General features: G+C 46.4%; 1 protein-coding gene across 1 annotated transcript; it reads left to right on the forward strand.

Moving 5' to 3' along the window:
- Positions 1–2,001: 2,001 nt before the first annotated feature.
- wnt4 (wingless-type MMTV integration site family, member 4) lies at positions 2,002–27,591 on the forward strand. The gene is made up of 6 exons (XM_079265882.1): positions 2,002–2,470; positions 24,183–24,264; positions 24,485–24,638; positions 25,277–25,408; positions 25,700–25,842; positions 26,669–27,591. The coding sequence occupies exons 1-6, from the start codon at positions 2,235–2,237 to the stop codon at positions 27,137–27,139; spliced, it is 1,218 nt and encodes a 405-aa protein (XP_079122008.1). The 5' UTR covers positions 2,002–2,234; the 3' UTR covers positions 27,140–27,591.
- The last annotated feature ends 161 nt before the right edge of the window (positions 27,592–27,752 follow it).

The following is a 27,752-nucleotide window of genomic DNA, read 5'->3' on the forward strand; positions in this document are numbered from 1 at the left end:
TTCCTCTATGTATCTGCAATGCTCTGTCTTTGTTAGTTGTGCTCAATACCCACATTTCCTCTCTGGAGATCAATAAAGGAAAATCTTATCTTATAATGTACTGTGTGTATTATATCCATTGGATAAATACTGATATATGTAGAGAACACATATGAATATACATATTTGACTCATCTGTCTCCTCTTCTTGTCTTCTTCTTATTTATGTCCTGTTCAATTTCCCTCCTGGGATGAAAACTGTTTGATCTTGTCTTATATGCATGTATCTATGTATTTATATATGTATATATGTATACATTTCTGCATGTATGTATGTCTTTATATATGTATATATTTTTGCATGTATGTATGTATGTTTTTATGTATTTATGTATATAACAGTCATTCTGCACAAATACCTCAATTCCATTGTAATTGTTCTCTATGTTCATATATATATATATATATATATATATATATATATATATATATACTTTTGGATATATATTTATAATGTACATAGTCGTTAAATCTGTTCTACTTTGTTGTCCTTGTTATTTGTAATTTCTGTGTATGTACATTGAGAGCAACGTAAAAAACGTAGTCAACTTCCTTGTATGCATTCACATTCATGGCCAATAAAGCTGTGTGTCTGTGTCTGTTATTATGTATGTTTGTATGTATGTATTTATGTATGCATGTATGTTTGTAGGAATGTGTGTATGTTTGTATGTGTGTGTATGTATGTATGCTTGCATGCGTGTATCCTTGTCTGTATGTAGTTATGTATGTTTGTATAGCTGTATATGTGATTTTGTATGTATTTATGCATGTACTGTAGTGTCTCTGTATAGGTACAATATTTCTTTCACTCTGAATGTTAAGCATCTTTGGCAAAAAAAATGAATCCTGCAGCTTGAATCGTTCTTTTTGTCTAAGATGAACCTCTGAGACTCTCGGTTTTCCCTTGAATAACTCTCAAACTGCACAATATAGCACCTCTACTCTGTTTCATCATGCCATTCAAACTACTGCAGCTCATACTGAATGAGCATTCAGACCGAACCCAATGCCATTCTCATGGCTGCAACATGTTCAATAGAGGTACGTATTTGTCCATCTTTTTATAGACCTTTACCCATGTCATTCATTTCTCGGTTTTTGTCTGTCATCGCGCAGTCCTCAGTCCTCATCCTCGCTCCTCTTCTTCGCCAGGATCAGGTGAGTCATATCGAGTCCTCGGTGGTATTAATTACGTGATTCCAGCATGGCTGCCTCACCTTATTATCTCCCTACAACGCTTTCATCAATCAATAGCGAGTGGCTGACATTTGTCGTGTTATTGGGATTTGCTGTTTCATTTAAAAAAATGCAAACTTTTTGCAGCCAAGCTTTAAATAGCCCATTGACCGCAGAATATGTGGTGGAGTGTGTGACAGGGAGAGCGAGGCGCTGCGAAGGAGTGTGTGCGGCTTTGAGGAGCGCGAGTGAAAGAGAGCGTGTTTATGTGTGCGTTGGAGAGGAGCGCGGGGGGGGGGGGCATTAGTGAATGGCTATGCTATTGCATCCTCCCAAGAGACCTCTAAAAAAACACACACATTGTCCCGTCCACACACACACACACTCACACTCACACTCACACACAGAGTACCATAGTAGCGCGCTATGAACCCGCCTCCTTCACCCCCCCCCCCCCCCCCAAAAAAAACCTCCCATCTCGCTGCCATACCTCTATATCCTCGCGCCGCCCCTACACTAAAGTCAGCACGCATCTCTCCTTCGCCAGACGCACCGAGAGACGGTGGTGTGCGAGCAAGGGAGCCCGTGCGTATTTACGCTCTTCAGAGTGCGTGCATGTGTCCGGGCGCGGGGAGGAGGCGCGGAGAGTCCTGCGGCGCGCTGACAGGAGAGTCCCGCTTGTCTGAGTGAGAAGCACCGGACCCGGCAGCGGGTGATAAAGCCGCCAGAGAGAAGGAAGAACGGCACGTGATTGCTCGCTCATATTTGGCTTTTTTATTGACTGCTCATCCGCGCGCGCTGTCCCGGCGCGCGGCTGAGGAAGAAAGCAAACAAAAGTTGTCTATTAGAAGAAGGGTCCAAATTCAGCCCGAGCGCTCCAGAGTTTATCTTTTGGTTTTTTTCGCATCCCTCTTTTCTTCCCTCCTTCTCCCCGTCCCCTGTGAGTGCGGAGCGGCAGAGGGAGGGACGGGAGAACCCGGGCGGGCGGACCGTGAAGCTGCGCGCCTCCCCGGCGGATGATCCACTGGATGCGGGGCGATGGATTAACAGCTTCCTACGGACCCCTGCCGCTGCTTCTTTTTTGTTGTTGTTGTTTTTTTGTTACCACCGCCGACCCCCTGTCCACCTCGGGATTATTTCAGCTCTCACCGACCTCCCCGACAATCCCTCTCGAGATGACCGAGGAATATGTTTTGCGGTGCGTCCTGATGCTCTGCTGTGCGCTCCTCTCGGCCAACGCGAGTAACTGGCTGTAAGTTGGACTCCACACTTCTTTTACTCCTTGACTGTGGACCACATCTCTCTCACCTCGTTCACCTGACCTCCCCCTGCTCCTCCTCATCTTCACATGTCTACTCATCTTCTTCTGTCTTCTTTCACTGCAGCTCAGTTGCCGTTCAGGTTAATCGTTAACCATCACGCACACACACTCTCTCCCCCTCTCGCCCTGACTTAATAACTTACCAACACTGCTACATCCCCCCCAGCAAAGACCTTTACAAAAAAAAATAATAATAATAAAATTCTTCTTTTTCGGAAAGGCGCAGGTTTCCCATAAAGGTGAAATACCATATTCTTGATTAAAAGAATAAGTTTTAAAATCCTCTATTTAAGGTCAGGTGGAAAGGTGACAATAATATGCACGTGCAGCCTGAAGAAAAAAAGTTGGCGTCTGGTGGTATTTTGTTTTGCTGAAGTATCAGGTGTTCTCTGCCTTTTTGCCATGACAACCCCATATGTTCATAAGAATTTGGAAATGATGTGAGCAAGAAGAACCACGTAATGTGCGCATTTCCTTGTAAATGACGAGAACAAATTGTGAAGCAGAATTTTTGGTTTCACTTTAGAAACTCTTTGAGGAGCCATTTGGGCTCCTGACCTATGTTCTAATAAAAAACTTTTTTTTCATAGTCCTAACTTCATATTTAGTCATCAGCAATGACGCTGATGCTGTTAATACAAGGCAGGTGTAGGGCCATGTTCAGCTGCATTTGAGCTAAAGAATGAAGAACGTTCCAAAGAAACTATTGAAAGAAATTGTTATTCATAAAATTAAAATACGTTAATATTATCAAATTATCAGAGACTGACCACCACATGGATATGAATACAATGATACTAAAATACTTCAAATGCCCCAAATAAATAAAGAAGTATAAGACCACTATCAGCTACAGGGTATATCTCAGGAGACAAGGACAAATGCAAAGCTCAACCAGGTCATTATAAGATCAATGTCAGCCCGTGTAGGAATATTAGATATGTATCTGAAGCGGTCGGATACGGTGGCTCTAAACTCACAGTGTGGCTCCCTGTGCCACCTCTTCCTGGGGGCCGGGCCGGTCGGGTCGCATGCGTGCCTGCTCTCCCCGCAGCCTGTGTGGGAGGTGGTTAGGTGGGTTGCATTCCTGCTCATGCACTGCTCCTCACTTCTGCTGTCATTTATTCCCCCGCATATATAGCTCCAGCAGATCCACCAGCAGCGCTCATCATTCAGGGTGTGTGTGTGTGGGGGGGGGGGGGCACCTTAAAATCGAGGCTCGGGTTGGTTTGGATTAATCCCAGTATTGATGGTTATTATTATATGACACAATTGGCCACTCTAAGAATCCTCTTATGTGGGGGGCTTAGGTTGTGGCCGCCGTGCCAAATAGTCACCGTTTAACTTTGGTATTTGTATTTTCATTTTGATTCATTTCTCTGTGTTAACAGATTGTGAGGTATGATCACTACAGCCTTGCGTGTTGACATCCGCGTAGCGCGGCAGACGGGTTAACTGGTATCACTGACAGATTCGTCAGAATAAATCACATTGAGAGCCTTGCCAAACAGCACCGTCCGCCTTGAACTCTGTCACTGAGTGCAGGGTAATTGTGCTGTTTGGGGCTGAAGGTGTGGTGACAGCAGCAGCGCAGGGCAGGCATGTGCAGGCAGGCCCGCCGAGCTGCCGGGAATCACACTGTGGAGGAAAAAGTGTGTGGCGGGGCTGTATGTCAGTCCTCGACGCCCCAACAAACCCCTCGCGCTTCAGCTGGTACGCTCGGGGGGTCAAAGGGATGGGAAGCAATTTGGAGAGAGATTGTTGCTGTTAGCTAGGACCAAAAGAAGCATGCCTCAGCTAACCTACTGTACACACCAAGCAGTTTGCAATGACTCTTTATCAGTGCTGTTGGTTTGCCTCGATCCCTCTCACGTCACTTATTTAAAAGTCAAGAGACAACCGTCCACCGCTACTCACCAATTCAATCCACCAAGTCATTTTGCATGCAATAAGAACGCCTTTCTTACTTTTTGGGTGTCATTTGTACCATACTGTGTATAAGAAGTGGACGTAGTCATGGTGACGTCACCCCATTGGTTTGTGGCCTGCCGTTATGAAGCCTCAACTTGGCTTTTTTACAACTGATGAACAGAAGTTACCATATTTGGAATGAGGAGGAGTGACGTAGAGACGCTGTATACGTCTCTAGAGGCAGCAATCTGTCAATCACAGTAAGCCTGCCCTAAAGCATACTCTGCTTTATGGTCTATTTGACTCGAAATTTTACGAATTCAATTTACTAAATGAACATCATGCTGTACTGAAGAAGACTTGAAACTAGAGCTTGAGACCATAAACTTATGTTTACAATGTTTACTGAGGTAATAAATCAAGAGAGAAGTAGAGTCATTTTCTATAGACTTCTATACAACCAGAGGAGTCGCCCCCTGCTGGTCAGTAGAGAGAATGTAAGTTTTCACTTCTGCATCAGCTTCACATGAAAAGCAGATTCAAATGTCACGTGACAAGCCAAAAAATACCTGTTTCTAACTCTATGATGTCATAACAACAGTGTGGCCATTCAGAAAACAAGGGTGTTGATATAATATTCCTTCATCTGACAAACGGATTCATGGTGGAGAATCATCAGTTAAACTGTTACTCACAGTGCTTATTATTGTGTAATAAGGATACTGTAATTATAAATGATATTATTGTTACATAGTTGGGTGAAGAAATTGATTCATGTTGATAGATCAGATCTAGAACAACAAAGCAAAATCTGCTTTAATGATCATTTGTGAAGGTGCATCATTATAGTTAGCATCGTAGGTTTGGGAAATACATTGAAATCATATCAATATTGTGATATGACACTCAATAATAATAATATGGCATACGTGTTGTCGTCCCCTAGTTTTAAAGGCTTCATTACAGTAAAGTGATGGGATTCTCTGACTTTACAATATCGTCGCATTATCGACATCGAGGTATTTGGTCAAAAATAATCAGATATTTGATTTTCTCCGTATTGCCCAGCCCGTACACAGAGCTATTGATATCTTTCACCATAGAAACACCAAGCTGCCGCTATGACAACAAAGTAAGCTAGTTGTAAGCTAGTTCACTTTTTATTTGAACAGGTGGTTGATTTGTAGTGTTGTGACCTCCCCAGAGGACTGATTATGTTCCCAACTTTGAGAAATGTATCGAAAGCTGTGTGAACCAATCAGGACCAATACGTTTGACTTGTATTTACTGGATGTTAAGAGACAAAAGCAGAAATGGAACAAAACAATAAATCACTGCAGTGTTATTTAATATTGCACTTTCATCTCTCAAAAGACAGATTCAAAGATTTCAAAATGAAATCCAAGCAGCAGATGGACAGATATCCTGACTTATACGGCTGAGTAGGGGTCAAGCTACAAAAACACAGGATCCTACATTTCCCATAATGCAACTTGAAAGCATCTATTCATGAGTTAATTCCTGCCTGTTAAATAGCCATGTCCTTTAATCTACAAAGCTCCAGTCTGTAATAGGGGCTATCTGTTATAAATGTGTGGTCTCCGGACCCTAACGGAGATGATGACATCACTGTGACATCATCAGGGTGATGAAGGCATTAAGCAGCTGTTTCCTAAGAGTCGACCAGTTCGATCAGGTTGTTTGACTGATGTGTGCGTCCTGCAACTTCTTTGCGACAGTGATAACTTTTCTACAAAGTGGATTGCATTTTGTTTGCACAAGATGGATAAATACTCAGTACTTGAGAGCGATTGTAAAAATGACCCCAAAAATTGTGGTTTAAAAAAGTGTTACATTTTCGAGTCATCAGTTATGTTTGCTTAGAATTTTCACTGCCAAACATTCGTTTCCTTCGTCTGTAAATGAAATACCTTCAGGGTTTTAGACTTTTGGTCTGATAAAGTCAGCCATATGTTTCCTTTCGCTGTCAGAAATTGTGACAGCCATTTTCCTTATTCTATGTTAATTAATGAATTAATGAATCATGAAAACATTATTGTTAGTTGCAGCCCTGTGTCGAGAAATATCAACAACTTACAATAAGTTGGCATGAATGTAGTTGTGACCTCTACAGGCCTTTTCCCTTCTCCATGCACCGTGTAAAGTTGTGCCAGAACCCCCCCCCCACACACACACACACACTCACACACACTCTGCTCCCAGGTTATTATTGTTTCACACATCAAACGTGTCTTAAAATGAGCATGATTCAGAGCAGCTCTAATATTTCGAACACCTCTCAGCTGCTCTGACGTCACATGAAACCACAGCCTGTTTGTTTACCTGCAGCTCTGCCTTCAGCCCGTCAGCCAGGATGCGATCACTTTGCCAAATCTCCGCAGCTGCGGAGTCATGTGTGGCGTCCCGCTGCCCGAATGGGGATTTGAATGCTACTTTCCATTAGTGTGTCCGTCGTCGCCCTCCTCCTCCTCTTTCTCCTCTTCCTCCTCTTGCCCTGCTCCGACTGGTTCTGCTGCACCTGTGCGCTGCTCCAGGGCTGCAGACTGTGTGTGTGTGTGTGTGTGTGTGTGTGTTGAGCTTGTAAACTGGCATCTTCCCCAACAGTGGCACATATTACCACACTGGCTGCGGAAGAATGGTGGCCACACAATGCACGCTCCAACTCCCACACGGATGCATGCACAGCTGAACCCGATGTGGGAGAAGAAGAAGGAAAGTTGTGTGTGTGTGTGTGTGTGTGTGTGTGAGTGTGTGTGTGTGTTTGTGTGAGTGTGTGTGTGTGAGTGTATACGGGCATGGGTTTTGAAATCAAATCAAATAATCTCGGAATGCACTGCCTAGTGAGAAACCAAATGAATTAGCAAGAGGACTTCACTCTCATCTTTAGAGGAAGAAATTCAGTTGTCACCTGAATTCTCTCTTATGGCCAACAGGTCTGATTATATGCTGTAGAAGTCTATGAGAAGATGACTCTTCTGTCTTGATTTATTACCTCAGTAAACATTGTAAACATGAGTTTATGGTCTCAATCTCCAGTTGCAAGTCTTCTTCAATACAGCATGATGTTCATTTGGTACATTATGGTCCATAGACCATAAAGCAGGGGATGCTTTATGGCTACCTTGTGATTGACAGGCCGCTACCACGACAATGTCCGGTCTCTGTGTTTACATGGTCGCCCAAAAATGTCTTTTTCAGCGCTTGTAGTTCCCGCCTCTCGTGTCACTTCTGGTCGCTAAAAACCAAAATGTCGAACCTTGAGACTTCAAAACTATAGTCAAGAAACCAATAGGTGACGTCGCAGTTACTACCTCCACTTCTTAAATACAGTCGATGATAGCACTAAACATCTAGCAGCTTTTGGGTTAAAATGACAATGAGAAGTATTTCAATTAAGCTTTGCCAAACATTGTGGTGTGGGTTAATGTTTGTACTTTGTTAGTTTGTGGGTGTGGTCAAAAGAAATAGACGAACAGCAGTCTCCTATGTTAAAGTCAAGTCTTTGGACTTTGTTGCTCTACTAAATTGTCATCTGACTTCCTCCTTTGCTTCGAGGCCAAGAGGCATTACTCTCCCACCGCTAGAGGGCTTTGTCCCTTCATTGTAAATAAATGTTATTTCGGGGCATTTGCTGAAACAATTCGTTCTGTTTGTTTTTGTTCTTGGGAAGACCGCCTCTTCTCTAGTGTCTATGATATAGACATATATAAAGTCCCCATGACATGATGATGGGGCTGGATGAAAAGTCATGTGATCACCAACGTTATTACAATTCAGCCTGAGGTAAACGTCAATGTCAGCACCACATTTCAAAACAATCCATCTATTTAGTTGTGGACCAAACGACCGACTGACCGACATTGACGTCCATGAAGCAGAGTTTCAAATATGAATACAGCAGTCCAGAGATCGGCCTACTGCCAGCAGTAGATGATTGAATCAGAATTTATTTTAAAGTTGAATTCAGTTACACAGTTATATCATGTTGCTCATCACAGCCACGCATCTACTTCTATTGTAATGACTGTAAAATGTTGCCCCTGGTTACCCATTGTTTTACACACTGTCCTGAGAGACAGTCCTGAGAGAGAAGTTTTAATTGAATAATGACGACATCACTCACCCACTTAGAGTATGCAGATGGAGCCGACATCTGCTGCCTTCAGATGGCAGTAAACACAGTCACCAGAGTAAAGGAAAGGCCTTCAGAATAGGCTGCCTACTCACTGCTGTTACCTGGTAAGAATCTGTATTCTGCCATGAGACGGATAACACTGGTTGGAAAATGCAAAATAAATGTGGCAACAAGCAAAACATGAATAAAAATGTCCTTCACCAAATGAAGTGACTAAATATTACTGTTTGAGACACACTCGTTCTTAGCACCAAGACTGCAGCGTGCCGCTGGGTTGACATCGCCACACCGAGTTAGCAAGATACCAAACGGGTGCAGTATAAAAATAAATCAGTGCGCCCTGACAGACAAAACGTTTCCACGGTTACAAGGTAACACTGACTTAAAGCTACTACGGGGAACTTTCACTGCGTTTTGATCATTTTAACTGCAGCAAGGTTGGTCCTGGTTCTCCCGGGCCTCCCTTCCCTCCAGTGGGCCATGCAATATAGCCTTTGCATCCAGCAGTGTGGTTGTTGTCGGTGTTGGCTCCCGGCAGGGACAGGCGGAGGAGGAGCTTGCCATCAATCGTTTAGTCTGATTTCGCAGGGCCATCGGACCAGATATCAGCCATTAAGAACAACTCGACTGTAGAAATAAGCCCATATTGGTCCTGTTTGCTTATAAAGGTCATATAAAGGCATCAGTTTTAGATTCTTACTGTTTCATGTTTCAATTTTAAGAAAAGAGCAACCATAGCGGTTGTGAATAATCCATCTCACCACTGTTGTGGCAGAAGAAGGATTACATCTGGCATCTGTCTGAAGACGAGACAAAAAGCGAGAGCGGCCTCGCACGGCTTCATTTATTTGTTCAGTTAAACTGTCACGAATCTGCTCTGGAGAAAGGATTAGAATCCTGGTTTATTTGCTCAGGAAAGGACATCCCCTTTAAAGGCTCCAATGGGTTGAGTGTTTGCTTTTCAAACACTTCACTTTCAGCAGGGAACAGTGGGTTCAAGTTTGGACGCCGTTTGCTGCTGTCAACATGAAGCAGAGGATACGGCAGAAGAGCAACCAGCGTATGGAAAAGAACAAATGTGATTGGAAGATGGTTTTGGTGAATACTCTGTGGTAGCATCACGGTGTTACACAGAGATAACTCACTAACAGCACCGAAACTATATCTGTTGATACACTGTAGGATAATGAGCACACACGCTGGTCTCTCTCTCTGTGTCTCCGTCTCTTTGTCTCTCTGTGTCTTTGTGTGTAAGTGTGTGAAGACGCATGCATGTGTCCCGGACAACCATGGTGAGGTGCTAAAGAGATGGCAGCTGATGGGTAACCAGAGAAAGCAGAGACCTTGGCATTGCGGTACTCACTGGCGCCTCACACTTCTTTACACACACGCACGCACACACACACACACACATGAATGTGGTGAAGCTGTGGCATGTTATTTCGAGCACGGGGGACGCTCACGGCGAGCAGATTACCGGCAGGACGGCTCCGGCTGACGAGGAAACACCCGGGTCGCTGAAAGACAAGAGAGGGTTCTGGCGGATCCGCTCTGGCGGCCATGTTTGAAGGGCTCGTGCTCTGGGAGGGCAACAATGGCGAACAGCTGATCGCATTTCTGAATGTACACTGCAGCTTCTCTTTGATGCATTGGCTCGTGAAGAAATGAAACAAGACAGGAAGCATGTTTTTTCATGAAAAACTTTTGAAGATCGATTATATGCAGAGAGCCGTCACTGTGAACCAGAGGGACAGACGTGAGGCACGGATGCTGCTGAGGTGAACGGGACAGGTGCATGCTGGATGTTCTAAACACAACTGGCAGGTAGTTATTGTAGTTTGGCGCGCTCAGCAGCAGCAGCTGTGACTCTGAAAACACGTCAAGCCTGATTGCTGTAATTTACTTCAAAATTGAACTTCCCCTCGAAGTGACTTAGACTTTCCGAGGATATTTCCATCTCTGACGGGCCGAACGTGAATCAACTTCCATAAAGTTCCTTAGAAATCATAGAAATAGACACTCCTTGTAACTCCAGAACATGTCTGGAAATCATTGAGTTTTCCTCAGTATCAAAGTAGTGCGGTGATATTTGTCTGTACATCCGCAGGCTACAAACTAGAAGGGCACTCTGAGAGCGCAGAGCTTCGCCAAAGCCATTTCCATTGGGTGAAAAATTGTGCGCGAGTTTGCCTCATGATTGAATTGAACTTAATGGATTCCTCTTTGGCTTTGCCTTTCACAAAGTTAAATGAAAATCTGGCAAGCAGTTTTTCCATAATCCTGCTCACAAATCCGAAAACATGACCTTCTTCAGCGGAGGTAACAAGAACTGGTAATCGCTAATTTGGCATCATTGTAAACTTGCCAATTCGCCAAAATGTACAAATATAGGCTTAAAAGAATGGGTCACCAGTTGGGGGTCCCTCACATCGAGATCCTGTCCAGGGGTAAAACCCCTCAATGATTACTGCAAGAGTATAAGCAACATTTCAGGATATTTAGGGTAACATTTATGGTTTGACTTTGGTCTATTTTTTAAATAAGAATGTATTTTTCCCCCTTTAAGTGACTAACTCCAGACACATTTATTCTTCATGTTAAAATGTAAAGCTTAAGGGGTGTATAGTCAGGTATTCTGCTCAGTAGTGATGGCTAAGTACCAGGTTCCAAGAACCAAGCTGAATATTCTAACCGAGGGTTCTTTATACACACAAACTTGTGTACAACACACAGTTTATACACGTGTGTTAACTGTGTAAATAGTTAGCAGGAATGGTGCACGTCCAAACCTGCCCGCCGCACATGAATGATTCCACTTTCACCGGCAAGCTTATCTCCTTATCTATCCGAACTGAATGTGGAGATAAAAAACAACAACAAACACATCAATTATGCAATCGCATTTCTTCTCAGCTTATGATTTCATGACCTTTTTTCAATCTGACAAGTTGACAATATGGGAGAACCAAGCATTGGTCTGCAATATCGTCAAGCCGTGCTGTTCACTCGCTCAGTCTTTCATTTGAAACTTCAAATTGTCAACTGATCCAAATGACATCTGAATGTCTTACCTTTACTGAAAAATGTCATATTGTCCTTTGACGTTAAATAGGCCATAATTAAAACAAATCGTCCAAAATATATTTTTGCCATAGATTATCAAGACAAATGTCCAATCTCCAATTCTTGTCCAACAAACTGACAAAGGTGGGTCCAGGAGGTCACGGGACACTGGCCCCCTAATCTGACCGGCCACCCCAATTTTTGTTCAAACTACTATTTTTATTTGGAGGCATGCCAGCGGTATTGCTCTATGGATGGCAATGTTGCACTGTCTGCTGGTCGGTCCGTCACTTTATCCAGATTGAAATATCTCAGCTTTGTGCAAAAAGTGCAAGGACGAATCCAAATCCCTTTTGGTCATGCTCTAACTTTTCATTTTGCATCATCATCAGGTAAAAATTTAAATTTGTCCAATACCTTGTTTTATCGGCAAATATCTGGAGAACATACCAATCACTTTGTGTTTTGTAGAAATCAGCAAATGTTAGCGTTGTCATTGTGAGCACGTTGGCAAGTCGATGTCGTCATTTAGCTCAAAGCATTGGCGAGCAAGTCTTGTGTAAATATTGGTCAAAATGACAAAATGCATTTTTACTGATGAGATGACTTTACCTAAACACAATAATGGTCACAGGTGCACAGCACAGGAATCCCCCAACATGGCCGCCAGAGTCTTACATCACCTGAAAGACCTTTATAGGCAGAAACAAGACGATACAAAGCATGACAAAGACTCTGAGGACAGTCACAGTCAAACCGGCTGATGCCTCCGGTTGGATGAGGCTGGTATATGAACATTACACTGACACACACACTAATTGATTCCTGGCCTTTCGGGGCCGTGGCACTAACACCAGGCAGGAGGTCAATTTCATGGCTTTTATTGCCTCTTTCCCCCTGTGTGAAAGTGTGTTGTTGTGTACACGTGTGAGTGTGTGTGTGTGTCTGTGTGTGAGTGGTTGTGGTGTTGGCAGAGCATGTTATTTTTAGGGGGAAATGAGCTCTAGTGGAGCCAGCAGCATATAAATACACCCAGACACACGCGTGGACACAGACACACACTAACATTCAAACACACACATGCAAGCCTCTAGCTGCTCAGAAACTACGTTAACTGGACTCATCAGATGCATTTCACCTTCACCTCTCTGCCCTCTTATCCCGTCTCCACGCTTTGCTTCCATCTTTTGTCGTATGTACTTTAAATGATTCTCTTTGACCTTTGTTCCATTGTCTCATCCCCCCTTCCTTCTAATCTTTCATTCCTTTCGTTGAAGCTTTCCCTCCTGTATTTATATCATTTGTCACTGAATACATAAGAGCAAAGGCTATTTTGAACATTGTGACTCAAAATTAGATCCACGTAGCCCTTCATACAAAAACCAACCTACTGTTACTACCACCACCGACCCACCTACTGTTACCACCACCACCGCCCCACCTACTGTTACCACCACCACCGCCCCACCTACTGTTACCACCACCACCGACCCACCTACTGTTACCACCACCACCGGCCCACCTACTGTTACCACCACCGACCCACCTACTGTTACCACCACCGACCCACCTACTGTTACCACCACCACCGCCCCACCTACTGTTACCACCACCACCGGCCCACCTACTGTTACCACCACCGACCCACCTACTGCTACCACCACCACCGGCCCACCTACTGTTACCACCACCGACCCACCTACTGTTACCACCACCGACCCACCTACTGTTACCACCACCACCGCCCCACCTACTGTTACCACCACCGACCCACCTACCGTTACTACCACCACCGACCCACCTACTGTTACCACCACCACCGGCCCACCTACTGTTACCACCACCACCGGCCCACCTACTGTTACCACCACCGACCCACCTACTGTTACCACCACCACCGCCCCACCTACTGTTACCACCACCACCGCCCCACCTACTGTTACCACCACCACCGCCCCACCTACTGCTACCACCACCACCGCCCCACCTACTGTTACCACCACCACCGCCCCACCTACTGTTACCACCACCACCGGCCCACCTACTGTTACCACCACCACCGGCCCACCTACTGTTACCACCACCGACCCACCTACTGTTACCACCACCACCGCCCCACCTACTGTTACCACCACCACCGGCCCACCTACTGTTACCACCACCACCGACCCACCGACTGTTACCACCACCACTACCGACCCACCTACTGCTACCACCACCACCGACCCACCTACTGTTACCACCACCACCGGCCCACCTACTGTTACCACCACCACCGACCCACCTACTGTTACCACCACCACCGGCCCACCTACTGTTACCACCACCACCGACCCACCTACTGTTACCACCACCACCGGCCCACCTACTGTTACCACCACCACCGACCCACCTACTGTTACCACCACCACCGACCCACCTACTGCTACCACCACCACCGACCCACCTACTGTTACCACCACCGACCCACCTACTGTTACCACCACCACCGGCCCACCTACTGTTACCACCACCACCGACCCACCTACTGTTACCACCACCACCGGCCCACCTACTGTTACCACCACCACCGACCCACCTACTGCTACCACCACCGACCCACCTACTGCTACCACCACCAACGACCCACCTACTGTTACCACCACCACCGACCCACCTACTGCTACCACCACCACCGACCCACCTACTGTTACCACCACCACCGACCCACCTACTGTTACCACCACCACCACCGACCCACCTACTGTTACCACCACCACCGGCCCACCTACTGTTACCACCACCACCGACCCACCTACTGTTACCACCACCACCACCGACCCACCTACTGCTACCACCACCACCGGCCCACCTACTGTTACCACCACCACTGGCCCACCTACTGTTACCACCACCACCGGCCCACCTACTGTTACCACCACCACAGACCCACCTACTGTTACCACCACCACCGACCCACCTACTGCTACCACCACCACCGACCCACCTACTGCTACCACCACCACCGACCCACCTACTGTTACCACCACCACCGACCCACCTACTGTTACCACCACCACCGACCCACCTACTGCTACCACCACCACCGACCCACCTACTGTTACCACCACCACCGACCCACCTACTGTTACCACCACCACCACCGACCCACCTACTGTTACCACCACCACCGGCCCACCTACTGTTACCACCACCACCGACCCACCTACTGTTACCACCACCACCACCGACCCACCTACTGCTACCACCACCACCGACCCACCTACTGTTACCACCACCACCGGCCCACCTACTGTTACCACCACCACCGGCCCACCTACTGTTACCACCACCACCGACCCACCTACTGTTACCACCACCACCGACCCACCTACTGCTACCACCACCACCGACCCACCTACTGCTACCACCTCCACCGGCCCACCTACTGTTACCACCACCACCGACCCACCTACTGTTACCACCACCACCGACCCACCTACTGCTACCACCACCACCGACCCACCTACTGCTACCACCACCACCGCCCACCTACTGCTACCACCACCACCGGCCCACCTACTGTTACCACCACCACCGACCCACCTACTGTTACCACCACCACCGGCCCACCTACTGCTACCACCACCACCGACCCACCTACTGTTACCACCACCACCGGCCCACCTACTGCTACCACCACCAGCGACCCACCTACTGCTACCACCACCACCGACCCACCTACTGTTACCACCACCACCGGCCCACCTACTGTTACCACCACCACCGACCCACCTACTGTTACCACCACCACCGGCCCACCTACTGCTACCACCACCACCGACCCACCTACTGTTACCACCACCACCGGCCCACCTACTGTTACCACCACCACCGACCCACCTACTGTTACCACCACCACCGGCCCACCTACTGCTACCACCACCACCGACCCACCTACTGTTACCACCACCACCGGCCCACCTACTGCTACCACCACCAGCGACCCACCTACTGTTACCACCACCACCGACCCACCTACTGCTACCACCACCACCGACCCACCTACTGTTACCACCACCTCCGACCCACCTACTGTTACCACCACCACGACCCACCTACTGTTACCACCACCACCGACCCACCTACTGCTACCACCACCACCGACCCACCTACTGTTACCACCACCACCGACCCACCTACTGTTACCACGACCACCGACCCACCTACTGCTACCACCACCACCGACCCACCGACTGTTACCACCACCACCGGCCCACCGACTGTTACCACCACCACCGGCCCACCTACTGTTACCACCACCACCGACCCACCTACTGTTACCACCACCACCGACCCACCTACTGCTACCACCACCACCGACCCACCGACTGTTACCACCACCACCGGCCCACCGACTGTTACCACCACCACCGGCCCACCTACTGCTACCACCACCACCGACCCACCTACTGTTACCACCACCACCGACCCACCTACTGTTACCACCACCACCGACCCACCTACTGCTACCACCACCACCGACCCACCTACTGCTACCACCACCACCGACCCACCTACTGCTACCACCACCACCGACCCACCTACTGTTACCACCACCACCGACCCACCGACTGTTACCACCACCACCGGCCCACCGACTGTTACCACCGCCACCGACCCACCTACTGTTACCACCACCACCGACCCACCTACTGCTACCACCGCCACCGACCCACCGACTGTTACCACCGCCACCGACCCACCTACTGTTACCACCACCACCGGCCAGAGGCTCCTGATGGCAGGATGGCAGCAGTGTTTTTTTCATTTTGATGAGTTTCATTCCTCAATGACACATCCATGATTTTTTTTATTGACTCATGAGAAAGAGTTACTGATTTCATATTATTCATGCAAAAGCATATGTCAATATTTTAAAGCTCAGTCATTCATATTTTTTAAATTTTCACTATATTTTACTAAATATGTTTAATATCTGTTTAATATTTCAAATCACTAGCTAGCTTTCAGTATTCTGTATTCATTCACATGACAACTTTGTTCTGCTTCCTTCAAGCGGACCTTATGAAGTTGCACGATTCTGTGATCCCCTGAATATTTGTGATAATCGCATGTCGATCCATTAGTTTTTGGACATTTCATTATTCCAAGATCAAGCCTGCCTGACATCTACGCTGTAGTCAGGGATGGTTCGACAAAATAAAACAATTGTGTCAATGTTGCTGAACAGTGTGTGTGGAAAAGTGAATCCTGATGCAACTGGAACCTCGACGGACTTCTTCTGTAAATGGGAAAACAAAAAAAAGCAAGTTGAGTTGTTCTACTTATATCATGGACACTTATCAAAGAAGGGAAACTTAACTACCAGGCAGGTTCGTTTCACCAAAGATGGGAGGGTAATGTAACAAGGAGCAGATGTTGTGAAGGTAAACTTACAGTTTAATGTAAATGATTTGAGGATTAACAGTGATTCAAGTGTCTACTGTGGTTATGTTTGAGATACACTGATTCAAACTGTTGAAAATATGTGTTTTATTCAGTGTGGATTAAACATAGTGGACTGTGCAGGTGAAGTTGTATCTGTTTCACTTTGGTGTCTGAGAGCCCCATATCATCCAAATGTTGAAGGGAAACTTGTTTATGTTTTTGTGTCTAAGTGACTAATGGGGACAATAACATTGGAGGTTGGTCCGGTATTGAGTGAGAGTTGACTTGTTGCCAGAGGACAACGCTGGAAAGGTGAATGAGAGTTGGAGAGAGAAGTTTGTTGTGCCGGAATGGAGAAATTGTAGCTCATGTTGTCTCAAAGGTTTTGATCGTCGTGGATATTTGGCTGATTTGGACGATGTGGAGGAGGCCTTTGAATTTGACGACACCTCTCATGAGATTTCGGGACGATTTCGTCTGCAGTCACTCGGCAGGTTATTACAATTTTGCAGCCGCATATTATCAGAACAACACAACAGCAAACACTATAGTACAACACTGTACAACACAATACTATACAATACAATAAAAATACATAACAAAACTATTAGACTTGTAAAACCATGAGAGTATCGCTCAAAGGCTCGCTCAAATGTGTCAAAAATAATGATTCGGACGCAGGTCAGAGGTCAGCTTTAGAGGTCTGGTGTCTGATTTTTTTGGACCTGTGAGCATTTTATGGACTTTCTGACATTACTGAGATGTTTCACTCGCTGAGTTCTATAAATGTAGATCTTTGTTGTGAAGGTCCATATTCCAGATTCACACTTAGATGTCTTAGAGTAGAAAATATCTGTCACTGTGGAACATTCCATCAGAAGCTGGTCTAACGAGGAAAGTGGAGACTGCATTCATGGGTTTAAAGGCTTTTCTTTCTATATTTTGGGCACATAACACGTGCATCATGCGATCAACAGACGGGTTTTTTTCTCAGAACCCATTTGGTTCATCAGGAGCGCCACAAGTGTTCAGCGAGCTCGGCGCTGTCATGTAGTTCAGTGCGGTAAAGAGTCTGAAGGTAAACTGAGAGGATAGTGCCCTCTACAGCTCACGCTCTGTTTTACATCCTGGAGGTGTCCACTGCAGAGGGGGGGACAGGGAGGGTTAGCTCAGGTCACACTCGTCTTTACCCGAGCAGTTTAAATCTCTGCTGAACCAAAGTATTTCCTTTCGCACAACTAACGCACAAAAAACACAGCCCGTGCGTCGAGTCCTGTAACCGCTCGCGGGTCTGTGCGCAGCGCCTCGGTGGAGGAGACGTTTCTGAGGCTCTTTCCTTGCAGCTCTCCTCCTAGCCTTTCCCATCCGTGCTATATTTACCTGTCGCTGTGTACCTCTGCTGTGTGCTCAGTGCTGGAAAGGCAAACACGCGGGTATTTTCATATAAATACACATTAGAAGGGATGGACGCACAGAGAGAGCGCTACAGTAGTGTGCTGAAGCACATTACTGTCATGCAGATGTATCCAGCCTCCACATCCCCCTTGCCTTTCTCTCTTCTTCATACGGTCCCTCCTTTCTCTCCTTCAGGCCTTCATTTAGTGAAGGGGGGGGGGGGGGAACTGCTGCACTGTATGAGGAGGACAACTCAAGACCTCTCTGAAGTCATATCGACTTCTCTTCAGTTTGGCATGAACAATAAAGTAAAGCTTAATCTGTTTCTTTTTGTTGTTTACTCTATGGAATGTCCAAAATAGTAGAATAGGGTTTATGCTGTTCACAAGTTGCCAGAACCCTGGGGGATGATTACAAATGGCTTCTTAAGTCTGACAGCCCAAATGTAGTCAATTCAAACTCTTACAAAACAGTAACAAAATTCACCTATCGGTGAAACCAGCAAATATCTGGTATGTTTGCATGGGACCAGATTGACATTTTGGGAAACTCCTGCTGAGAGTCGGATGAGGAGATCCGTACCTGTGAGGTCACTGCTCGTGGCCAAGAAATAGTCCGACACGTAACATTCAACCTGTTTTTTTCACTGGTCTTTGAACTGATTAAACAATTAATTATTATTAATAGATTAATCGTTGAGCTTCAGGGGTACCCATAGATTATTGTTGTTTAGCTTTGGACAGAGCCAGGCTAGCCCCCTGTGTAATAAATGAAGAACTTCACCTGGACCTGTGGTAACGCTTCATGTAACAACAAAAGGTCCACTCTCCAGCTCCCCGAGCTTTCAATCGCATCCCAATGTTTTCATTCAGAGTGCAGCTCTGACAGCTAGTGGACCTTCAGCTGAGTTTATTTTGTTTCATAGGACATAACTATTGTTGTTGATTTATTTTATGTTCATCAACTGATACATGTTGAATCATCTTTACAATGATGTTCTTCTTATTTTTTCTTACTTATTTATTTTTGTTTAATAGCATTTTAAATGAAATGATTCTCATAATAATAGAATGTGCAAGAAAGACCAACAGCCTGGAAGGCTTATCACGTGTCTCCCCCAGTTTTGATTTTTTTCTTTTTATATAATTTCAAAGCAAGAAATCATTTTCTAGAATAAAATAAAAAAATAAATACAACACACAATTAGTAGGAAAGTTAAGTGAAACTAATTAATCAGAAAATGACAAATAAAACAACAACAAATAACTCAGGAAATAACTAAGACTAAGCCTTGAAGTGGCGATCATGATCTCCAACCATACACATGTCCGTCGAGTCATCTGACACCGAATGAGGCAACACAGTGGCGACCGAGCCCATCGATGAAAGCGCTGCACATTTATATGCAAGCAACTGGGCCTCTGTGGTGACGGCCGGAAAAGAACTATGCACACAATACCGAAGAACCTAAAGCTCACCACCAACGAAACCACCACTGTGGCAACTGTGGCTGAGTGGCCAGCAGGGCCGTCCTCCAATCAGAGGACCGGAGGTTCGTGCCCCGGCTCAGCTGTAGTCACATGTCGATGTGTCCTTGAGCAAGACACTTAACCCCAAAAGTGCTCCCGTAGCTGTGCCTGTATGAATGTGATGGAATCTGAATTGTAAGTTGCTTTGGATAAAAGCGTCTGCTAAATGACTGTAATGTACTGTAACACCTCAGACTAACAAACTCCAGGCACAAATACCGTTGTCCTCCAAGACCTGAATCCCAAGGAGTGCCACCCTGACTGAATGCAAGATTTAGCGTTGTGTTTTTAACTTCAACAACAGCAACTTTTTTTTAAATGCAGTAATTCATATTTACAATGCACAAAAGTGGTTCAAGTGGGAGTTTTGTGTGGTATTCACCATTTTCTATGTTAGCCTTTATTTCCTGTCTCCAGATAACAGTCTGCGTCATGAACGGCTCCTCTGTTTAGAATTATCTCTTATTTCCAGTGTGAGCCTCCCATGAGCCCGTGGGGGGCTCTGGGTGGGAGGTATGGAGCATTCCACCTGGACCGTGGTGCGTTCGCGTGTTTGCGTTGCATTACACATCGCAGCCTTCACAACACCACTGGCTCCACTGGGCTTAGGCCCCCTGGGATTTAAGCACGCAACCACCAGAGGCCAGAGAGGAAAGAGGGAGTGGAATGAGGATGAGATGTGGGGATGATGGTGTGTGTGTGTGTGTGTGTGCGTGTGTGTGTGTGTGCGTGTGTGCGCGATGCTCTGTCCTTCTACGGTTTGTCTCCTTGTTGAGGCGTTTCGTTAACCTCGTCTCTGGGAAGCGAAGGGCATACACATGCAGAGGGAGCAGATAAAAGTGAGACGGGGATGAAAGCGCTCACACACACACTGGCCCAAGGCCTCTGCTGAACCTTTCCCACGCGTGTACAGACACACACACACACAAACACGTATCCAGAAAATGGCCCGCATAGCGGCTTATCGGATGTTTATTAAATGTTTCCAGGGTGAATGTCAGGCCAGCGGGATGCCATCCAGCTGTTTGTGTCTTGGCGAGTGGGATGCTGCTCGTCCGGCGGGCAGGGCTCTGTTGTCGTCTTGTGTTGTTCTGTCCGTGGGTTGTTCCCATCGCCGTCTGATGGTCTCCCAGCTGGATGCCTCCACCCGAACGCAGCGCTCTGCCCAAGGCTACGCCAAACAACAAAGAGGGATCAAACAGCACACATGGCTTTGATCAAAACCCCCTCGCTACTGCAATAGAGCAAATCAGAGCTGGGCAGAGCCGAGTTGGACTCCATCCGAACCAGGGGGGGGGGGGGGGGGGGGGGGGGCAGGACCTGTAGATTTTGGGAAAAGATATAACCTGGCAGAGGGCTCGAGAACAGACACTAGGCTTTAGGGTTCCCCCAAGAGTTTAGATTTACCACAACTCAATCGATATATATTTTTAAAGTATTAATACGCTTATTAATATTTCCTGCCACTGCCTTCTTTTGGTCTGGTGTGACCAGTATAGCTTATGTTGGCTAACGTTAGCATAACAAATATTTGATCACAGCAAAGACGTTGGGAGACCAGCCATGAAGCCAAACAATGATGTCTTCAAAACGTTGTGATCACAACATTGACATGTGATCACCTTTTAAGGTTTTTGATATGGCGAATATTTTTGGAAATTTCGACAACGTTACAATGATTGTTCCATTTGTTCTTGGGACATGTTACAGTGCTTCTCTGTTTGACAGTGGCTGTTTCTTCAATGACAGAGCCTCATGCTGCTGTGGTGTATTTCACTCTTAAGAGTCTATGAGGGTCGATCGCATTTTGAGTCGGTTTCTAATTGTACTCCATTGTCTATTTAGATCGGTCTAAATGTGAGCTCTGGCAACGTGAATATATTCCTGCTCGTCCTACTCGTGCCGCTTGGGCAGAAGCCTTTTGCGTGTAGTATCTTGACGCAGCGCGTGGCCAACGTTGTGAAGCCGTCGCGGTCAGGTTTAGGCAACAAAACAGTTTGGTTCAAGTCAGAAAAGACATGTGCTTTGGTTTAAAATGAGTATGCTTTTAACAAAATGCTGGCTACAGTCGTGTCATGTCACGTGACTTATTGTCTTCAGTAAAAATAACTCCAATTTTGTTTTCACACTAAATGTTGGGGGCTCGTGGCATGAAGACATTAGACACACTCTGATGAAGGGGGGGGGGTCCTCGGTGGTCCTCTTGAGGAAACTGAGTCAACCTCACGAGAGAGTGAGGTCACCCCTGAGGGTGGATGTGAGCGGATGTGGCGGAGATGTGGTGGAGTGTTGGAGAGCGGGGTTATCGCAGCGATGAGTGCTAAATACTGACACTGGCTGGAGGGGGGGAGAAACAGAAGGACATCAAAGAGACGGAGAGAGAGAGAGATGTTATCTGAACTGTTGAGAGGAGGAGATGAGCGGGTGGATGGAGAGGAGGAGCTGTTTGACCTCAAGGATGATGTACTCATTTTACCACCACATTTACAAATAGCACCGACAACAACGCAACACTCGGACATTACCACCCAAACTCAGCAGGGTTTAAAAGAGCTGAGATGCAGCTAAAAGCTGATCCATACACAATGAAATTGATCATTTGGATGTCAAAATAATTATTCGTACAGTCAGCTGGTGTGCAACATTGGTGGGCAGGACTTTGTGTTGTGCGTTACAGCTTTGTCAAGGATCTGACAGCCGAATTCTCTGCAATCTGCATGTGTGCCACAGCTTGATTGAGACGGACTAGCAGGGCTTTACAGAGGTATGTGTGGTCTTGGGAACTCATAACCCAGGACTCATAAAACAAGCTTGAGAAACCCTCAGGAAAAACATATCTGCCCGTACGGAATGATAGCCTGGAAGTTAATTCTGTTGGAATTTGCCTTTATTAATAAGGACCATTTTGATATTCAAACTCTGTTCATCTGTTCAGAGGCGCCTGCAAATACAGAAACATTAATATTGTTTTTACTATTATAATAATAGTTTTCATGCGTTAAGGGATTTTCTTTGGTCCTTAAAGACTCTGCTGTGGTGTTATATTTCAAATAGGATGTCAGCGATGGACAAATGGAATATAATATTAGCATATGTTTTCTTTCGTGTTTAATCACTTGAAAATAGGAACTGCTGTGTTTTCTCTACCTTGGAATGAGCTGTTTTTATCTACACATGGACGGTGTCCTCCTTACAGAGTCTGCCATGTTGAACGTTGCCTTTTTGCGTCGGCCACCGTAGTTCTCCTGCACGCTCGGCACGCAGGAGAAGTTTCAGCCGGTTGCGATCAGCAAACTCACCGCGTGGATAGCCTAGCTTAGCATAAAGATGACACCATTAAAAAAGTTTCTGGAATGCGAAAAGAGACAACTGCCAACAACAATGTGTTGACACGACGTAAAGAAATCAATCTCAACAATCCGTCGACTTAATCTGGTGTTAAGTCGTAAATATGAAAACGTACGTGGATCTGCACTTTGAAATGAGTTCGCTCAGGTCATCTGCAAAACTTTCCATTGTTTGAGGAAAGCACGCTTTTTAGACTCAACATGCGTTGACATTTGAGTAGCGTAGCCGGTACACGACCAGGGCTGCTCCCGCGCTGGCAGACTCACCGCCAGCTGATGAGAAAGCCTATTTCTGTGAGGTGCAGCTGGGACTGGAGATATGAGACTGAAGTGAGGTGGATGTGTGAGGGTCAGGGCATCCAGACTGATGCCATTTTCTCACACATCTTAGATTGTGTGTGTGTGTGTGTGTGTGTGTGTCTGTGTGTGTATGCGGTATATCTCCCCGACCTGTCTGGCCTGGAGGTGGTGTGTATGATAAGCCGCTTTCCCTCCTCTCAGTGTCCTCACAACCTGATATTTATTGTCCAAAACATTCCCACAACGTCATGGGAACCAAACCCCTCTGTACGCAAGATGTGCTTCATCTGAATGGTGGTGTGGTCCAATTCAATAATTGCCGGTTTGAAGGTCTCATTTTCTTTGACAATAACTGTATCAAAGTGATTTGTAGCCTCTGTCTCGCCTGTATCTCACCTTATATCGCTTTAAACAACGACACTTTCCCCTGAATGTTCCTCCGTGACCTCCGTGTTCTTTCAGGCCATCTGCTGCTCACGAACCTGTTGTTGGTCTTTTTGTTTTTCTGTCAGGTACCTGGCCAAGCTGTCGTCAGTTGGAAGCATCCGGGACGAGGAGACGTGCGAGAGGTTACGAGGCCTCATCCAGAGACAGGTACAGACCTCTACCTCTGTGCACCTTGTCTCCTGTAACGTGTGTCCAACAGTGTTTTCTTTCAGCATGGGGTATCAACATCTGGTATCTGGTGTTGATTTGATAATGACATATCAGTACCTTTTTCATCCAGGACACTTCTAATGAGAAAGTGAAGTATTTTGTCAGTAGGTGTGCTTGTGTTCGTGGCTGACGCAGCTCCTGTGTGTCTCCGCTCCAGGTCCAGATCTGTAAGCGCAGTGTGGAGGTGATGGATGCAGTGCGCCGTGGAGCCCAGCTGGCTATAGACGAGTGTCAGTTCCAGTTTCGCAACCGTCGATGGAACTGCTCCACTCTGGAGACCCTGCCCGTGTTCGGCAAAGTGGTCACCCAGGGTAAGATTATGTTCTGCATCTTGGCACAAAGGAGACACTGACTTGACAGATAGCGTTTGGTTAGGACCCCATGGGGAAGCTTAGGTTTGGTAAAAAGAGTGGTTTGGGTTACAATTACATAACTTCATTAACTACGTAGGTTATGTTCAGCAACGTGATGTCAATTCTGAATGTTACTTACGCTACTTAAAATGAGTCAATGTTTACTTGTTTCACTGGGAACACAAACAGAGGTCTCCTGGGTGAAAGTCCTGTGTTTGCGCGACCCATCCATCGGCCCGACCTCTGCCCCTCTCAGCCTGGTCGCTCGTTACTCGACAGCCCTGTTGGTCTTTGTAAGCGGAATGAGACCGGGCTGGCCCGACAGCTGATTGACACGAAAACAACTATCCGACCTGCATGCATTTACAAAAATGGGGATTATTCCATTCCATTTTCAAATATTGTGACATTTCAGCGCCGGTTTCCATTTGTATTGGCTCAACCAGCTCCTGTATGTCAATGTCTGAGCTCCCTCCCACAAACTTTAACACAGTCTTCATCTGTAGAAGTGTTCTTGCCATTCAAAATGAGAAGCTCTTTTCAGCTACATAATGAAACAATACGGCCGTGTGTGCCCGTGTTTGTGCATGTGTTAGGCACCCGTGAGGCAGCCTTTGTGTATGCCATCTCAGCAGCCAGTGTGGCGTTTGCGGTCACGAGGGCCTGCAGCAGCGGAGAGCTGGAAAAATGTGGCTGCGACCACAATGTACATGGAGTCAGTCCAGACGGTAGGTCTCTCTTTCCCTTTCACACAAACACACACACACACACACACACACACACCCGAAGGAAACAGAAGGACCAACTGATCCAGTACATTTGATTTTAAAAGCGAAATAATGCGACGTTTTAAATATTTGTTTCATTTTGAAAAGGCCAGAAGGATGTGATTGGTGGTCGCATATTATTCATGCCATGTTATCTCCATGTGTATAGAGCCAGATCTTTTACAATACGTCCATAGCACACATTACTACAATGAACCATCAATGAAGAATTATCTGAATGTATTTTCATAGGGTTCCAGTGGTCGGGCTGCAGTGATAACATCGCATACGGCGTGGCCTTTTCCCAGTCCTTTGTGGATGTGAGGGAGAGGAGTAAAGGCCAGTCCTCCAGTCGGGCTCTCATGAACTTGCACAACAACGAGGCTGGCAGGAAGGTAACTCAAAGGCCCTTTTGTAAAACACTCAACTTCTTTTAGTACAGCGCACCTAAAGAGTCATGTTGGATTTCTTTTTCCTGAACTGATACAAGTCTAAGTCTTAAGTCATTCAAGATAAGTCCACGTCAAGTCTTACATTATTCCAGTCAATTCAAAGCTATGTCTCAGGTCATTCAAATAAGTCCAGGTCAAGTTTTAAATCTTTCGAGATACATCCAAGTCAAGTTTTAAGTCACGAAAGGCAAGCTGGAGTCAGGTCCCTAGTCATATGAGACAAGTCCAGGCCAAGTCACATGTCATTAAAATAAGTCCAAGTCAAGTCTTAAGTCTTTCTAGATACATCCAGGTCAAGTTCCTCAGGTAACTCAAATAAGTTCAGGTCAAGTCTCAAGTTATTCGAGACAATTTCGAGTCATGTTTAGAGTCATATGAGACAAGTCTAAAGCAGGCCTAAAGTCAGTCAATAAAAGTCCAGGTCAATCTTTCAAGATAAGTTGAAGTCAAGTTTATCATTCAAGACTAGCCTGAGTCTAGTCCAAAGTCCAAGTCAAGTCGTACGTTACCAGATAAGTCCTGAGTCAAGTTTCAAGTCAATCAAGTGCAAGTCCATTTTTAAGTTATTTTAGACGAGTGCAAGTCAAGTTTCAAGTCATTCAAATCAGTCATATGAGACAATTCAATTTCAAAATACAACATGCTTACGCAGGTTAGCTCTGGTAGCTGTAGAACATCATTTGAAGCAATTTTTTGGGGATATTATGCATTGTCATCACATTATTTCAAGGTCTTTCTGCTAACCAAAGGGTCTTTGGCTTCTCTGCAGGCCATCCTGTCCCACATGCGTGTGGAGTGCAAATGTCACGGCGTGTCAGGCTCCTGTGAGGTGAAGACCTGCTGGAAAGCCATGCCGCCCTTCCGCAAAGTGGGCAACGTCATCAAGGAGAAGTTTGACGGCGCCACTGAGGTGGAGCAGCGCAAGGTGGGCACCACCAAAGTCCTGATGCCTCGGAACTCCCAGTTCAAACCTCACACGGACGAAGATCTTGTCTACCTGGAACCCAGTCCAGACTTCTGCGACTATGACCCGCGCACGCCGGGTATGCTGGGCACCGTGGGCCGCCAGTGCAACCGAACGTCGAAGGCCATCGACGGCTGCGAGCTGATGTGCTGCGGCCGCGGCTTCCAGACGCAGGAGGTGGAGGTGGTGGACAGGTGCAGCTGTAAGTTCCACTGGTGCTGTTATGTCAAGTGCAAACAGTGTCGCAAAATGGTGGAGATGCACACTTGCCGGTGATGGGAGTGGCGGGGCACAGAGGGCACTGCTGATGAACAAAACAAACGCCCCACACTCCCGCTCGATTACAAAGGCCAGAGGGAGCGAGGAGGACTTGTTGAGCTCCCTCTTCTCCTGCTTGAACCCCCCCCCCCCCCCACCCTCCTACTACTGGTCAACGGAAACAAACTGAATGGCTTAGAAGTCAAATGTCATCCTATTCATTTCATGACACCTTAATGGACAATCAGTAGATTATGCATGGGACCTCTTACAAAGCTACAGAGGCAGTTTGTTCTCGAGTAGAGAGTGTCTTTCTCTTTCTGTCTCCCCCCCCCTTCACTCTCATGTTTGCTTTGTCATTGATGCTTCTTATTTTTGTAATGTTTAACTTATTTTGTTGAGATTGAGGAGACTGATGAGGGGTGGACCTAGAAGGAGGGGACAGACCAATGGAGACAATAAGGGACTAACTGGACCCATGGGTGGGTGGGGTTAAAGGGTTGGGGTGGGGTCAAGAGGAGGGTTGTTTGCCCTCTGTCCTTGCTGCTGCTGCTGCTGCTTTTGGAGGACTGAGTTGGAGCGCTGGATGTCAAAAAAGGGAGCCGCCGAGTCTGTCGGAGGACGGACTTGA

The sequence above is a fragment of the Melanostigma gelatinosum genome (assembly GCF_949748355.1).
Source record: "Melanostigma gelatinosum genome assembly, chromosome: 3".
NCBI classification, from domain to species: Eukaryota; Metazoa; Chordata; class Actinopteri; order Perciformes; family Zoarcidae; genus Melanostigma; species Melanostigma gelatinosum.

Coding starts and splice junctions, on each gene's coding strand:
- wnt4 (XM_079265882.1), top strand. CDS start 2,235: ATGATCCACTGGATGCGGGGCGATGGATTAACAGCTTCCTACGGACCC. Junction 24,265..24,484: donor GAGGCCTCATCCAGAGACAG/GTACAGACCTCT, acceptor TCTCCGCTCCAG/GTCCAGATCTGTAAGCGCAG. Junction 25,409..25,699: donor ACATGGAGTCAGTCCAGACG/GTAGGTCTCTCT, acceptor GTATTTTCATAG/GGTTCCAGTGGTCGGGCTGC.